Raw genomic sequence first — 16,363 nt, forward strand, 5'->3', positions numbered from 1 at the left:
CTCTGGTGTAAAACAGACTGAAGCAGGTTTTCCTCTAGGATTTTGCCTGTCGGCCCATTTCTTTTCTTCCAGGAAAAAACGGCCAAATATTTGCAGATGGAGTCACTACAATATTGTGGATCCACCCACAGCCATTGAACTGTGTAGCTTGGCCTCATGGTGACATTCCTGTGCAGTTTCATTCCAGTCCCTATATCTCAGTTCCGAAGGACGACTGTATCTTTGATTTGTCTGGGTGGTTTACAGCTGCACAGCTTTTAACTTGACCATTCTTCAAGAGATATTCTTAAGGAGATATTTTTACCCATTTACCAACCACTGCCCTTCTTTATGAGGCTCTCGAAAAGCTCCATGGTCTTCGTGGTTGAATCTGTGCTTCAAATTCAATACTTGACCAAGGGACCTTACAGATGTTGTACAGTATGTATGGGGGACAGAAAAAAAGGTTAGTCATTCCAAAATCATGTCAACCCCTATGATTTCACACAGAGGAGGCATCTGTTGGTCACAGATACCTTACAAAAAGGTACGGGGCGTGGATCAGAAAACTAGTCAATATCAGGTGTGACCGACACACCTCATGCAGTGTGACATCTCCACATAAGAGCTGATCAAAGCTGTTGATTTTGGCCTGTGGAATGGTATCCCACTCCTGTACAATGGCATTGCGTTTTATGTGATTTGTTAAGCCACATTTGACTCCTGAGCTAATTTAGGCTTGCCCAAACAAAGGGGCTGAATACTTATGCAACAACTACATGTTAGTTCTGGATTTTTTAGATTTATATTAAAAACGTTGACGTTACAGAGTAATCTGTGTAGATTGTTGACGGAAAAAATGACAATTGTAATCCGTTTTAATCCCATTTTGTAACACAACATAATGTGAACAAATCCAAAGGGGTCTGAATACTTTTGCAAGCACCGTATAGTGTTTTGGAACGAAAGGCATATAATGTAAGGCAAAAAGAACATTTGATGCAGACGAGTCTCAAGTCCCAGGAGAGAACTGGATTTTAAAGAGGGTTGTGGGTAGACAATGTGTGTTGAAAAATGTGTTACAGGCATTCTGGTGGGGATGGGTTATTGGGGAAATATAAGCTTGCTCGCTCCATTGCATTGGAATTGCTTTCTCAATTCACCTGTGTATATAGAGCATAGTCTCAGAAAATAACCTGTTTATTATTGTGCTGCCGAAAATTTGATTTCTAACCATGGCAAAAACAAACTTATATTGAGGCCAGTTGAGGCTGGTGGGAGGAGCTATAGGAGGATGGGCTCATTGTAATGGCTGGACTGTCATTAATGGAACGGTATCAAACACATCAAACATTTGGAAACCACATGCTTGACTAAGTTCCATTTATTCCATTCCAGCCGTTACAATGAGCCGTCCTGCTACAGCTCCTCCCACCAGCCTCCTCTGATTGAGACATCGTCAAAATAAGTTCTATTCCATTCTATTCTCCTTGCCAAAGTGAAGACTTTTCTTTGGTGAGGAGACTTTAGGGAGATACAAATCTTGTTGCCATGGCAAACAGCACAGAGACATCTGACAGCTATGCTGGGCTGAATGTTAATTAATTCACCCCCAACTTATTCCTTTATCACACAATCAAATGTTGCTCTGTCACTCCCTATTTTTCCATCACAACATTTTCCCCATTTAATTGTTCCTTATCCATTCACAATGCCACAAGGAATTGCTTTGACTGATTATGGCCAATGCCAGCTAGCAAGAAAATAAGTAACCATTCAGGTTGTGTGTTTCCTTTTGCTTTTCAGTCAGGTACATCCTATTATGCTCCTACTCATGCCAAACCACATTGCTCACTCCCTCTTTGTAGCACTCCAGCCATCCAGCTGGCCCTTTGTGTGTGTGTGTGTGTGTGTGTGTGTGTGTGTGTGTGTGTGTGTGTGTGTGTGTGTGTGTGTGTGTGTGCACACGTGCGCGCGCGCGTGCCAGTCCGCCTCTGTGAGAGCTGCGTGATGTTTTCCTCCTCCTCCTCTCCAGTGTAGCTCATCAGGGGCTGGACACACCTTCTCCACATCTGCTAACCAGTGAGAGTGGCAGCACATCTGCTCCTTCACTGTGAACACATCCACTCCAGTGGCACACATGCATGGGAGACATTTTCCATGACTCCCTGGCTACGAGCCATGTCTGTGTTCATCGCTGTTCCGGTGTTTTGAATTGTGGGCCCATGTCCCAGTGCAAAGCAGGCTTTCTTGATTTGTGTCACAATTAACACGGTGCTGGGTGTGTTGTTCAATAACTAGAGAGATGAGCAATGGCCGATGCACAGACACCTGTACTTCTCTCAAGCCATTATCCAAGTTTTGTCTCATAAGAATAGGAGTCTTTATTATTCCCTGTGGGCCATTCATTTTGCAGCACGTAGTAAAAACAATATGTACTCAACTAACAGTATTTCTACTTATTGAGAAAGCTGATAGCAGGTGGCATGAAGGTGAGTTCAGACCTATTCGGTTTGAACTTAGGGAGCTTGTGTTTGCACGCTGAGGGAAGCAACATAAATTCATCAAACAAGGGATGCTCAGAGTTCCTTAAATGGATTGCGCCCCTACGTATGACTTGTGCGTCTTATTCCACCCTGAAACTGCAGGGTTTCCTCAGGAAGCGCAAGCGCTGATTTCCCTTTTGCACAGATAGCATCCGCCTTCGCCTCGAAACTCAGTTTGCTGTCAAGGAAAGTGCCAAGATATTTGTGTTGATCAACGGTCTCCACTGGCTCACCATCTATCAGAATCTGCATAGGTGGCAGGGAGCTGGAAATCAATAGTCATATCCTTTGGCTTTCTTGACATTGAGTTCTAAGTAGGAGCTGCCACACCCCCATCCAACGAACTCTTCCACCACTGGGCCATGGCCTATCTCCTCATCTTGTGAAAGACTCACGATAACCCAAGTTGTCTGCAAACGTAATAATGTGCCCAGCTTCATGATTACTCTGACACTAATTAGTGTACAGTGCAAACACGATGGGAAAGGATGCACTCTTGTGGTGAACCAGTGAAGGAATATAGTGTGCCGGGTCGGGAACTGTTGACTCTCACCCTTTTGAGGTTTTAAAACCAGCTGACCGTGTTAAAGTCATGATCTGAATTGGACAACAGCCCTCTGCTAAGACATGGTTGTATACAATTAAAAGCTGAAGAGAAGTCAACAAATAGCAGTCAGCCGTGGGTCTTACTACCCTCAAGATGATTAAGGACATAATTAAGAATAGTGATAGTTGCACCTTCCGCCCCTGTCCTGACCCTTTAAGCAAACTGCGATGGGTCTAACTGGTCCTGAACCTTGGCCATAATCTCACCTGTAACAATATGTTCAAAGGTGTTCAAGGTCAGCGAGGAAAGGGCTACATGCAACAATTTCAACAATTTTACTGAGTTACAGTTCATATAAGGAAATCGGTCAATTTAAATGAATTCATTAGATCCTAATGATTTCACATGACTGGGCAGGGGCGCAGTGGGCCTATCCCTTATCCCCTAGCAGTCCCACCCACTTGGGAGCCACGCCCACCCACTGGGGAGCCAGCCAATCAGAATGAGTTTTTCCCCACAAAAGGACATTATTATAGACAGAACTACTCCTCCGTTTCATCAGCTGTCCAGGTGGTTGGTCTCAGACGATCCCGCAGGTGAAGGAGCCAGATGTGAAGGTCCTGGGCTGGCGTGGTTAAACATGGTCTGCGGTGGTGAGGCCGGTTGGACGTACTGCCAAATTCTCTAAAACATTGGAAGCTGCTTATGGTATAGAAATTAATATTACATTCTCTGGCAACAGCTATGGTGGACATTCCTGCATTCAGCATGCCAATTCCGAGCTCCCTCAAAACTTGAGACATCTTTGTGTGACAAAACTGCACATGTTAGATGGGCCTTTTATTGTCCCCAGCACAAGGTGAACCTGTGTAATGACCATGCTGTTTAATCAGCTTCTTGATACGCCACACCTGTCAGGTGGACACATTATCTTGGCAAAGGACAAAGCTCACTAACAGGGTTGTAAACAAATTTGTGCACAACATTTGAGAGAAATACATTTTTTTGAGCATATGGAAAATGTATGGGATCTCATGAAACATGGGACCAACACTTTACGTTTATATTTTGATTCAGTACAGTATCCTTTGCTGTTGCAGTGACAGCTGGAAGATGGAGGAAAATATGCCAGTGAGTTTTTAACACTCTGCCTCCAACATCATCACTCCCTTAAACCAGTTAATTCATCATTAAAAAAATGGGTGTCAAACCGTAGGTAAAAGTCGTCATTGGTCTATTAATTATCTTCCCAGCTCTAAACTGCAATTCAACCGTCGATGTCATCCCCTCCAAGTAGAACAGGAGTTGCCTCTACTCAGTTCAGCCTCCACCTTGTCTTTATACTTCAACTTAACCCGTTTAACCTCCCTCTTTACTCGTTTTATGTGCTCCCCTACGCTGGTGAAAAGGGATATTTTTCATGTTATAGTTTGAGTGATTTGGCTACCCAAGGTTTGTTATCTGGGAATTTTTTGCACGATTTCTGGAGGTGTCACCTAATTCTCACAGAATGAAACAGAACTGGTCACAGTGCCAGTCAATGAATCCAGGTCGGTGCAGGAGCTAGTAAAACATGGCCGAGTCAGTTTTATCAAAACAGTTCTGTGTACGTTTCGATGACTCAGCCATCCACACCGGAACGTGCCTTCGCTTTGACGCGGCCTCTCTTCAGGACAGGTTTGTCTGTGGGAATGACGTAAACAGTATTATGGTCAGACGAGCCTATTGGACCTCAGACGATGGATTCCTTCACCCCCTCTACTGTCCGACAACGCAAATCCAACACTTGACCATGGTCTCGCAGGACAAGTGACGTATTAGTAGATGTGAGTGAGAGACTTTTTCAGCGAACAGCGATTATTGTCACCCATAACAAGATGCGGAGCATCATGGGGGAGAGATGCTCTGTAACTGTCGCACGGTCCGGGAGATGGTGTCCGTCGTCTTGTCCACGTTAGCTCTAGGATGCATGTGACAGAGATTTTGGGGGGAACTCCTGTGGTAAGCAAAAGGGCTGAAGTGAGAGTAAAAGTTCAATATCTGGGTCACACTCTCACGTATGAGCACGTAGAGGCAGACCCCTCCGCCTTGTGCTTTGCCCATCGTTTTTGCATCCCAGCCTTGACGTACAGGCACCCAAAAGCCGTCGATTTCTAAATCAGCGTCCCGGTCCTGCTCTTTCAGCCACGACTCAGTGAAGGCCAGAATGCAGGATTTTCTGTAATCGGATAATCACTTAACATTGGCTTGCAAGTTTGTCTGTTTTACGTCTGAGAGATTTGCACATTAGCCAGGATGATGGGAGGGGAGAGGTATGCGGTTTAGTTGTAATTTCTTGAGTCTTTAATGCACGCTGCCACTGTGTCCTCACCTCTTCTCCCGACTCGGCTTTTGGTTATTATATGTGCTCTCTTGTTGCCATTTTGTGAATATAGTGTTATCAAAAGGCATACTGTTTTAGTTCACTTTTATTTAACCAGGAAGACCCATTGAGGTCAGAAGAAGCCTTTCCCAAGGGAGACCTAGTGCCTGTTAATGCCCGTATTGAATTAGTCTACAATCTAAAACAATGCTTGTTGATATAAAAAGTATAATAGATGCAATAATCTGACCCTGGAGGAGAATCCATTTGCCGCCATCTTAAAAACATGTAGTGTAAACAAAGAGCAGACGGGTGGAATGTGGTTGGCTGTAGACGGATCCTTGGCTTCTTTATCTCTTGCAGCATCACTCCAGTGCATCTCCGAGGCGAAAAGGTGGCTGTGTGTGCACTGATGTGTGTTCACTCACCTAGCGCGGCCCTGGTGTCATGCCCGACTAAATAACAGCAGGCTCAGCATGACAATGGGGCCCAAAGGAGACAAGGTGTGACGCCGCCACCATCTTATCACATACACAGGGCTCTGGCTGATACGTGTCATATCCTTCCAACATCCCAGTGAGTCTCTACTATGAGTTTGACACGGGGCAAGCTAAGGGGAGTGTTCACACAGCCAGTTAAGATGCCAATGGGTGCACCCTGTTGACTATCGATCTATTTAGTAGGTTAGACACTACACAGACACACACTGACTACGAATTTTGCACACAACTGAGGATGTTATACTGCAGAAATTGATCAATCAATATGCACATTGATTAGTTGGTTTTCAATTAAGTAGGAACCAATTCATTTCTTTGTTGATGTCAACCGACCCCAATCAACCCTTACACCCAATCAATGCAGAAAATATCCACTGAATGCTGTTGATTCCATTCAGACATTCAGAGAGATAGAAAACCAGTGAGTGTTAAAGCGTGGGAATTGAAGGCAGAGAGGGGACCGTTGGGTGAAATGTATGAGTATTCAGGTCTGGCCCAAAGCACAGCACACATGGTGGCCTCGATCAGTCATCAGCCCTGATGCGGGATGGACAGAGAAGTGAGGCATTACTAGTGCCCAGGCCTGGAACATAATTAAAATACTACATTTGACACCGGGAGGGGAGGGGAGAGTTCCACCCATGTGGCAATGCACTGGAAGATGAAGGGCTTGACAATAGATCATTTAAGGCACTTCCAGCCACCTCGTTTCGCCCACCGAGATATGTATTCTCCTGGCATTTTTATTATAGGGATCGAGTAAAGGAGACTATTAATGTAATGTATCAGTCTCACCGAGTTAGAGAGGAATGCAAATTTGGTCTGTCAGGAAAAACTAGCTGGGGCTTATCAGCTGGGTGAAGGGAAGTGTGGCAGCGGGAATGGGCGATCTGTGATGAGGCACGGGCTTGCCTAATCACCACGGATCAATACGGAAAACCTAAATGGACAGGGTGGAAACTGAAGCTAGGCTACGAAACTCCTTGGAATGGCTTTGAACATCATAGTGTGACCTATATGACATACAGCAATGTGAGAAACGTGGATGTCCCTGGGTTAGCTAGCTGGGGACTGGCACTATCAGGTAGGGCAAGCCGGTAAAGTGCCTTCAGAAAGTATTCACACCTCTTGATGACTTTTTCCACATTTTGTTGTGTTAAAGACTGATAATAAAATGTGTTAAATTGAGATTTTGTGTCACTGATCTCCACACAATAGCACATCATGTCAAAGTGGAATTATGTTTTTATAAATGTTTACAAATTCATAAAAAATGAAATCTGAAATGTCTTCAGTCAAGCAGTACTGAACCCCTTTCTTATGGCAAGCCTAAGTTCAGGAGTAAGAATGTGCTTAACAAGTCACATAAAAAGTTGCATAACAGCGTTTAACAGGATTTTAAAATGACTACCCAATCTCTGTACACCACACATACAAAAACCATATTTAAGGTCCCACAGTCGAGCAGGGAATTTCAAGCACAGATTCAACCACAAAGACCAGGGAGGTTTTCCAGTGGTTCGCAAAGAAGGGCACCTAAAAGTATATTGAATATTAATTTGAGCCTGGTCCAGTTATTAATTACACTTTGGATGGTGTATCAATACACCCAGTCACTACAAAGATACAGGTGTCCTTCCTAACTCAGTTGCCAGAGAGGAAGGAAACCGCTCAAAGATTTCACCATGAACCCAATGGCTGTGATAGGAGAAAACTGAGGATGGATCTACTCCACAACACTATTTATTTAAAACATGTATTTAACCTTTATTTAACTAGACAAGTCATATAAGAACAAATCCTTATTTCCAATGACAGCCTACCCTGGCCAAACCCAAACCCAGATGATGTGGGGCCAATTGTGTGCCGCTCTATGGGACTCCCAATTACGGGCAGTTGTGATACAGCCTGGAATCAAACTAGGGTCTGTAGTAACACCTCTATCACTGTGATGCAGTGTCTTAGACCGCTGTACCACTCGGGAACCCTTATTAACATAAATGACAGAGTGAAAAGAAGTATAGCCTGTACAGAATTTAAAAAAATCCCAAACATGCATCCTGTTTGCAATAAGGCTATATACTGCAAAAAAAAAAAAATTGTCCTGAATACAAAGCGTTATGTTGAGGGAAAATCCAACACAACACATCACTGAGTACCGCTCTTCATATTTTCAAGCATGGTGGTGGCTGCATCATGTTATGGGTATGCTTGTCATCGGCAAGGTGTTTTTTAGAATACAAATAAATGGAAAAAAGCTAAGAACAGGCAAAATCCTAGAGCAAGACTTGGTTCAGTCTGCTTTCCAACAGACACTGGGAGATTAATTCACCATTCAGCAGGACAATTATCTAAAACACAAGGCCAAATATACAATTGGGTTGCTGACCAAGATTACATTAAATGTTCCTGAGTGGCCTAGTTACTGTTTTGACTTAAATCAGCTTGAAAATCTACGGTAAGACTTGGAAATGCCAGTCAGCAATAATCAACAACTAACTTGACAGAGCGTGAATCATTTTTTCAAGAATAATGGTTAAATATTGTACAATTCAGGTTTGCAAAGCTCTTAGAGACCTATCCAGAAAGACTCAGAGCTGTAATTGCTGCCAAGGTGATTCTAACATGTATTGACAGTAGAGTATTTTTTGTAAATACATTTTAATCCCACTTTGTAACACAGCAAAATGTGGAAAAAAATCAAGGGGTGTAAATTCTTTCTGAAGGCACTGTATTCCTTAAACGTAATATCTAACGTAAATGCAAGAAGAAGAAAAAAATCTATTTGCATCAGTCGTCATCTCTCACTCATTATTTATACTCTCTGATTGTTACTCGCTTTATATGCAATTGACTTGTCCACTATTACCAGTGTTGGGGAGAGCTATTCTGAAAATATAGTTTACCAAGCTACCAATTACTTCACACTACAACAAGTTAAGCTACACTAAAGCTACCCTTAAGAAACATATAATCGTAAAATAACAAAAATATAAACGTAACAAACAATTTAAAAGATTTTACTGACTTACAGTTCATGTATGGAAATCAGGCAATTGAAATAAATGTATTAGGTCCTAATCTATGGATTTCACATGGCTGGGAATACAGATATGCATCTGTTGGTCACAGACAAAAGGTAGGGGCGTGGACCAGAAACCTGAAATTGTTGCATGTAGCCCTTTCCTCACTGACCATGAACAACTTTGAACATATTGTTAAGGGTGAGATTATGGCCAAGGTTCAGGACCAGTTAGACCCATTGCAGTCAGGACAGGGGTGAAAGATGTAACTGTCACTCTTCTTAATTATGTCCTTAAACATCTTGACGGAAGTAAGACCCATAGCTGATCTCAGACAATCCTGCCGGTAAAGGAGCTGGATGTGGAGGTCCTGGGCTGGCGTGGTTACACGTGGTCTGCGGTTGTGAGGCCGGTTGGAAGTACTGCGAAATTCTCAAAAATGACATTGGAGGCGGCTCATGGTAGAGGAATGAACATTCAATTCTCTGGCAACAGCTCTGGTGGACATTCCTGCAGTCAGCATGCCAATTGCACGCTCCCTTACAGCTTGAGACATCTGTGTGCAAAAATTGTGTGACAAAACTGCATATTTTAGAGTGGCCATTTATTATCCCCAGCACAATAAGCTTTTCGTGTGTTTGGAAAATATCTGGGATCTTTTATTTCAGCGGATCCCTGGAACTGTCATCACGCACACCTGGTCCCCATTCCCAATGATTAGTAATTGTATAAGTATGCCCTTTGTTCACCATTGTCCTGACGATTATTGTTACAATGTCTGTTGGTGCATGTGAGTACCTGTGCTGTGTGTTTTGGCTTCTGTGCCATTGATGATTACGGGTCTCGTCCCGTGTGTTAATCATTGTGTGCGTGTGTTATTTATTCCTCCTCGCTCTTTTGTTTTGGGTTTCTACCCTGTGTTTTGTATAGTGTTTGTCTGGTCTTCGTCCCGTGCCGTGGCACGCCGTAATTTGGGTACAATAAAAAAAAAACGATTACGCATTCCTGCGTCTGTCTCCCGAATCATTCATATCAACGTGACACATGAAAATATTGGACGAACACTACATGTTGCTGCATTTATATTTTTGTTCAGTGTAGTTTACTTAACTATAGTTACTTTGAAAAAGTAGTTCACTACATCCAAACTACTTTGAGAAAAATCATCATATCTAAATCTGAAATGTCATAGACTACAAATTGCAAGAAAGATCACCCTGGAGTCAGATGTTAACATCATGTGTAATTTTGTCTATTAAAACATAAAAACTGTTTCAAGTGAAAATTATGCTGGTCTTCCTGAAAAAGAAAGGAAATCTTGTTTACTTTTGCAAAAAAGTAATTGTAGTTCCAGAAGTTAGCTACACCACTACATGTCAAAAAAGTAATTAAATAATGAAAACACAACCATCATTTGAATTTAGTACAACTACCACCAAGCTACAACTACATGTAATTCCATTGCTAGTTGAATTACATATTGTTCACTACTCCCCGTCACTGACTATTACACATCATTTTTTAATAGCGATTGCAATTTCTAATGATGATCGCATTTTTTAAAAATAAAATCATGGTTATGTGAAGTGCCCATCACTAAGTTATGTATCAGCACACCCACATTGTGTGGGTCTCCTTTAATCTCAAGCAGACACGATTGGGTGTGGAATTAGTTTTGTAAGAGTGACAGAAACTGCTGAATCAATATAGGGGTCGTTCAAATGAAATTTCCAAAGCTCTTTCAAAATGACACTCAAGAAAGTTCAGAGATATGTTCATATTCTCAGAATGTCATGAGCCTCATTTATACCTGGTGCTAACATGCATTCTTTGTCCTGATCTTATCCACATTCTGATTGTGCACACTTTGTAGCCTGTTATATCTACACATGGTAGTAAATTGTGTCTCTTATCCATCCACTGTGTCCGCATTGTGACCAGATTTCCTGTTACCTCCCTGTACGCCGATTATTTGACAGATATTCTTTGAAAATAATATGAATGTATTGATTTTAAAACAATTATGGATGCTATAAGTCAATGGTGCTACCTGTCAATGATTTTAGAGATCGGTATAACTATGATTTAAATGGTTTGACCATCCAGATCTGTTTTCACTTGATTGATATCCAGTTACAATGGGTCCCTGACTACCTCTGGAGGTGGTCAGGAAGAGCTGATCACAATCAGATCACAATGCATCTTCTAATTGTCTACACCTGTCTGAAAATGTGAGAATGTGGACAATATCAAGAGAAAGGACAAATGTTAGAACCAGGTATAAACACAGGCTATTGTCAGCAACAGAAGCATTACCGAAGAGGTTTCTCTGAACTGTGTTGAACCTGGTTTTTCAACAGCGTTAGTAGAGTGTGGCCTGAAACCATGTTTGAAACACATTTTCCACAGAAAGGAAGTATAGACTTTATTGTCAGGTAAAATGTGAAGTGTGTATTCTCTACATAAATAATAACCACATGAATCAACAAACAGCACAGGGCTATAATGAAAACTACAATGTCTCAGTAGGTGAAATCACAATGTACTTGGTCAAGGATAGCGAAGATGACAATGGTGCTCTTTTCCGTTTCTTGAAAGGTGGGTGCATATGCACTCAAAATAATGAACAGAGCCCTCAAAAACTGTATGAAAACTTCCATGTTAAGGAACTCAGTCAACTCTGCTGCTATATACAGAAAACAATAAGTCAAGTCACAGGTAATCAGTACAGTCCTATGGGTATCAAGGGGCAACACCAAACAAAATGTGATATCTTTTTTTGTTTTTTTGATGAATTGAAATTGAATTGACCAAATAAAACAAAACATAAAATTATATAAAAATGTATCATCTTAATTGGGAACATAAAATGGACCTGTCCATAACGAACCAGAGGTCCAACATTAGATTTGAAAAATAATACATTAACATATTCCTCATTGTGTTTGTGTTAGAGTGCTATGGTGAAAATGCATAGAATGTGTCCTTTGAGGAAAGAACTTGTGTCCTAAGCACAACGGGCCACATACTTGCCAGGTTTCATAGGTACAACTGATTCATCCAACTACGTTCTGCCAAGTAGCATTTGAAAAGAAATGTGACTCACATTTGAAGCTTATAGACCAAGGTCTCTCTCTATATTCTCCTTAGACCCACACAGCTCATAGGGCCTCTATTCTCTACAACTGCACAAATCCACTTCCAACTAAACAAATCTCTCTTTATTTCACTGTAATGATACATATCCAATTGCTAAACTTTGCCAAAATTGACTGACAATATGTAAGTACATTCTATTATATACTATGACTCCTTTTGGGCCAGGGATATTCTTCAAATTTGAATATTTTTCTACACACACACACACACACACACACACACACACATTGACCTTGTGAATCAAAGTGTGAAACTTTAATGAATTTATCCCACAAATATTAAGACGGATCAATCTATTAACATTGTCATTGAGACTTGGATTGTTGGACGAAATCACATTCAAATCACTAGCTCTGTTGAAGACTCTCAGAGATCAAAGGTGACCAAGCAGCACTACATCATAATGGACAACTCAATCTCTCTATCTCCACTTCAAACGAGACGGGGTCTCAGCAAGAGCTCATTTTAATTAGCCCAGAATGGGCTCCACGTCGGTCCGAGATGAAAATAAGACGAGAGACATGGATTTTTGGAGAATCTCTCACCATGAAGGAGGGTCAAAGAGAAGAAGGTGTAATCTGCAGCCGCAATGGGAATAATTATGTGAATTTCTCTTTTGGAGTTTGTTTTCCTTCAAGGCACAGGAAAAAAATGGAACGGGAGTAGACAAAACAGAGGAGGATAGTCTAGACCTATTTTCTCCCTCTTTTTAGCGAGACGCCAGTTGACGTGATTATCAAAAAACGTCCATCCAATTGAATTAGCAAGACTTGCAATCGAAAAATGCTAAAATGACTCTAATTTGTCTAATTTTAACTGATATCCCCTAGAAGATATTGTGGAACCACCAAGATTTCAACTCGGCTAGTAAACAACGCCAACAAATCACTCCCTATTTTTTTTTTATGAAGTTCCCAACATCCAATACGATTTTGATCTGTGAATTTTGGTTTTGAGAATTGCTTACGTTTTTCTTCACACCCAATAAATTATGTATCTGCAACCAAATTCAGTGCAACTGTACCTTAATAATAACACAGGACGAGTCTAAACACAGACCGGCCTACGACTCGCCAACCCACGTCACTACGTTGCCTTTGACGACATCAGTGATCTCGCAGTTGAGCTTGTTGAGACGACCGTCCAGGATGAAAATAGACTCCCTTGACGGGGTCATGAGGTACTGTCCGAAAAGTCCACTGCCGGTCATCACGCGGTTTCTACTGCTCCATGGCCAATCGGAAGTCTTGGTGGCCTCCTTCAGACTCTTGATCATCTTCACATTGCCTGTGCTCAGCTCGACATATAAAGAGTCCGTTTGGCTTCCCGAACTTCCGAAGACGTTGTACTGGTGGACCTCGGTGAACGACGGCTGGAAGGCCACATCAGACAGGTGAAGGTTGGTGTGGATGTCGAAGGGCTCGCCGATCTCCCCGCGCACCGTGATCTGCTGGATTCTCATCAAGCCGTTGCGGTCGTCCACTGTGACCAGGTAGTGACCGTCCGGAGACACGTACGGGGTGCCGGTGACGTCCCCATTGTGTCCATTCACGGAGTCTGTCACACTGTCTACGATGAGCTGGGGCTGGGTGGCGCCCGTGGAATCAGGCCTGCAGTTGATGAAGTAGTAGCCTCCCAGGTGGGTGAAAGCCAGGGACTTGGGAATGCAGTTGTACTTGAGCAGGCTGATGTTCTTCCCTGACGATGTGGTCTCCAGGTCGATCTTGTGAAGCGCCGGTTCATTTCTGTGGATGACGATTCCAAATCTAGACAGAGAGAAAATATATTTGGAATGTTAGTATACTTGTTCACGTTTTTATGACATATAAAACCATTAGAAGTACTGTTGAGGGTCGACACAAAAAATGTATACTTTAAAATGTATTTTATGCTTATTAATTAATTAATTAAGTCATTAATTCATGTTGCACATTACACCTACAGATTTGAATCAATTTGCTTTTGCTTCCGGACTTCACAATTCATAGTGGTGCTACATTAGAATTAAAGCCAACCTTCACGAAGACTACAGTTACATTTACAATTGTGGAGAGTAGAATTAAATATATGATTTTTGAGATAAGATAAGTGTTTCCTCACGACTATTGAATAGTTGCACATTTTCCCCGCTCATGCTGTGATTAAAATCTTAACAGTGACAGGGACTTCCATTTGCATCCCCTCTCCTATTATTATACTCTGAATTGACTTGGGTGTGTGACTCTCTTAGCTACAGTATTTCAGTTCCTCAAAGAAACGGCCTTAGGATTGGTTTGAGAAGAAGAGAGGGGTGGATACGGTCTTTTCACATTTCAGTGGCCATTTTCTTATCGCCTCAGATGAGCAATCTCAGCAAGCTGAGTTGAAATCGTCTGCCCTATGCTTCACAGTAATAGATTTCCATGGGCATATTAATCATTGAAAATACTATATTATACATAAAAAATCTAAAGAGGAGGGATAATGACACGTTCCAATTCTGATATGCAAGACTGGAGGGAGAATGTGAGGGGCCGACATGGCAAAATTACATCTGAATGCTGTCTGATCAATCCTGACATGCACTTCAATCTCGGTATCATCCGTCTTCTTTTATGTGATTTTAAACACCCCCACTGTCTGTTCATGTGGACAGAAAATTACTGTTAGAGAGTGATGGAGCACATTATCAGCACTGTGAAGTTTAGCATTGATCCAGAGATTGTATCAACCATTTGAGGCGTTAGGGCTGGGGACTTGGACATCAATGGGACAGATCGTGGACGTTTACCAGGTGCTGCATTGGGTCATGAAATCGGAGGGTCTGCATGGTCCATTACCATGGCCTTTTATCTTTTGATATATAAATACTCTTGGATTTTGTGTAATTGTGAGTGTCTAGAATGATCGAAATCCACAGGATTTCTTCCCAGGGAGCTTTTGATCCCAACACAAGCACCTTCAAGTAAAAAAAAAAAGCACACCCACAGGGAGCGAAATTAATTCAAAGCTAACACAGTTAGTGAAAATAACTAGAATTTGATCTATGGGAGAATGAGAAAAAAGGAAAGTAAAAATGATGTTGCGGGTGGACTCCTGATAGGGAGAAAGGAGTACTATGTTAGTGCAAGCAACTGTAAATACCATCAAGTGCTATGTGAATGTACCTGTACCTGTATGGTATACATTTTAGGACATCCCTACTCCCCATGATAAATGTCCCTACTCTCTACAAATGTGTACATTAAAACAGATCAGTGAATGGAGCACATCTACAGTGATACAAAGCAGAGTACTTGATATATGAAGGTCAATATGACAGTTTTGCCTTCAGCCTTATTTTTGCTAAAAAATGAGTAGTGCTGAAGTTTGTTAGAAAAATAAATATGGGCTTGTTTGCGTTCTCTATGAACAGAAAAAAGTGTAATCTGGGCTGGCTTTGCTTGTAAACACATTGAGCAAAATATAAATTGCGAGTTGCCTTTTGTTGTTTTGTTTTCAGCATGCCTCCCTTTATCGGTACACTATACAGATTTTACAAATACTGTGCAATTATGTGAAAAGTAACACTTGTGTGTTGAGTTATGAGCTGTATACTTTGCTGTAGTTTTTCTTGCATACCTTATAATAAGGCAGGAGTTAGCTTTTCTGGTCCACCTGAACTCAATTCGTAAACAGAGGAAAAGAAGGATGTTTTCTCTGTAATAGGCTTCATTCATTCATTTGGTTGAATATTTACTTGTTAAATTCAGTGGTGACCCATCATTCAGGGCAGGTGGGACCTGTTTTAAGCCTCACATTTTTGAGCTTGCCTGTTTTGCTTGTTATTTTGGCATGAATACATTCTCTATGAACAGTAAAAGTATCATCTGGGCTGGCTTTGCTTGTAAAGTTTGCAAACAAAGTAAAGAAAAAATATATATATATCATTGAGTTGATAAAGCCGCATACAAACATGGTCTCTGTTTTGTTTTCTTGAGTAAGGCAGCTCCAAAATGAAGGTGTTCAGCCTAGCTCAGTGCTTTCTGTGGTGGTGGGGCAAGCCAGCAGAAAAATATGGAGCATTGCGCCGTGATTGGCTCAGTGTTCTGTCACTCATGGAGACACTGTACATCACCGCCAAGTCTAACGGTAGACTTTGAAAATTCTAGCCCCTTGGGTGCTGCCATAGAGTTTGGGTGCTGCCACATTAGAAGAGCCCATCTAAGAAGGCTCAAGGTCATTGGCCACAGATAAAATGACGTCAAATCACGATATATGTACAGTAG

The 16,363-nt window shown here is 41.7% G+C and overlaps 1 protein-coding gene across 1 annotated transcript in view; it reads right to left on the reverse strand.

Annotated features, from left to right (window-relative positions):
• Positions 1–11,356: 11,356 nt before the first annotated feature.
• Positions 11,357–16,363, reverse strand: part of LOC110505137 (follistatin-related protein 5) — a 164,467-nt gene continuing 159,460 nt past the window's right edge. Inside the window, exon 16 of the mRNA XM_021584136.3 lies at positions 11,357–13,882. Within this exon, the coding sequence (XP_021439811.1) occupies positions 13,180–13,882 (703 nt within the window). The 3' untranslated portion in view covers positions 11,357–13,179. The remainder of the gene's footprint in view (positions 13,883–16,363) is intronic.

Source organism: Oncorhynchus mykiss, chromosome 25 (assembly GCF_057628025.1).
Source record: "Oncorhynchus mykiss isolate SJ-2025 chromosome 25, ASM5762802v1, whole genome shotgun sequence".
Lineage (NCBI taxonomy): Eukaryota > Metazoa > Chordata > Actinopteri > Salmoniformes > Salmonidae > Oncorhynchus > Oncorhynchus mykiss.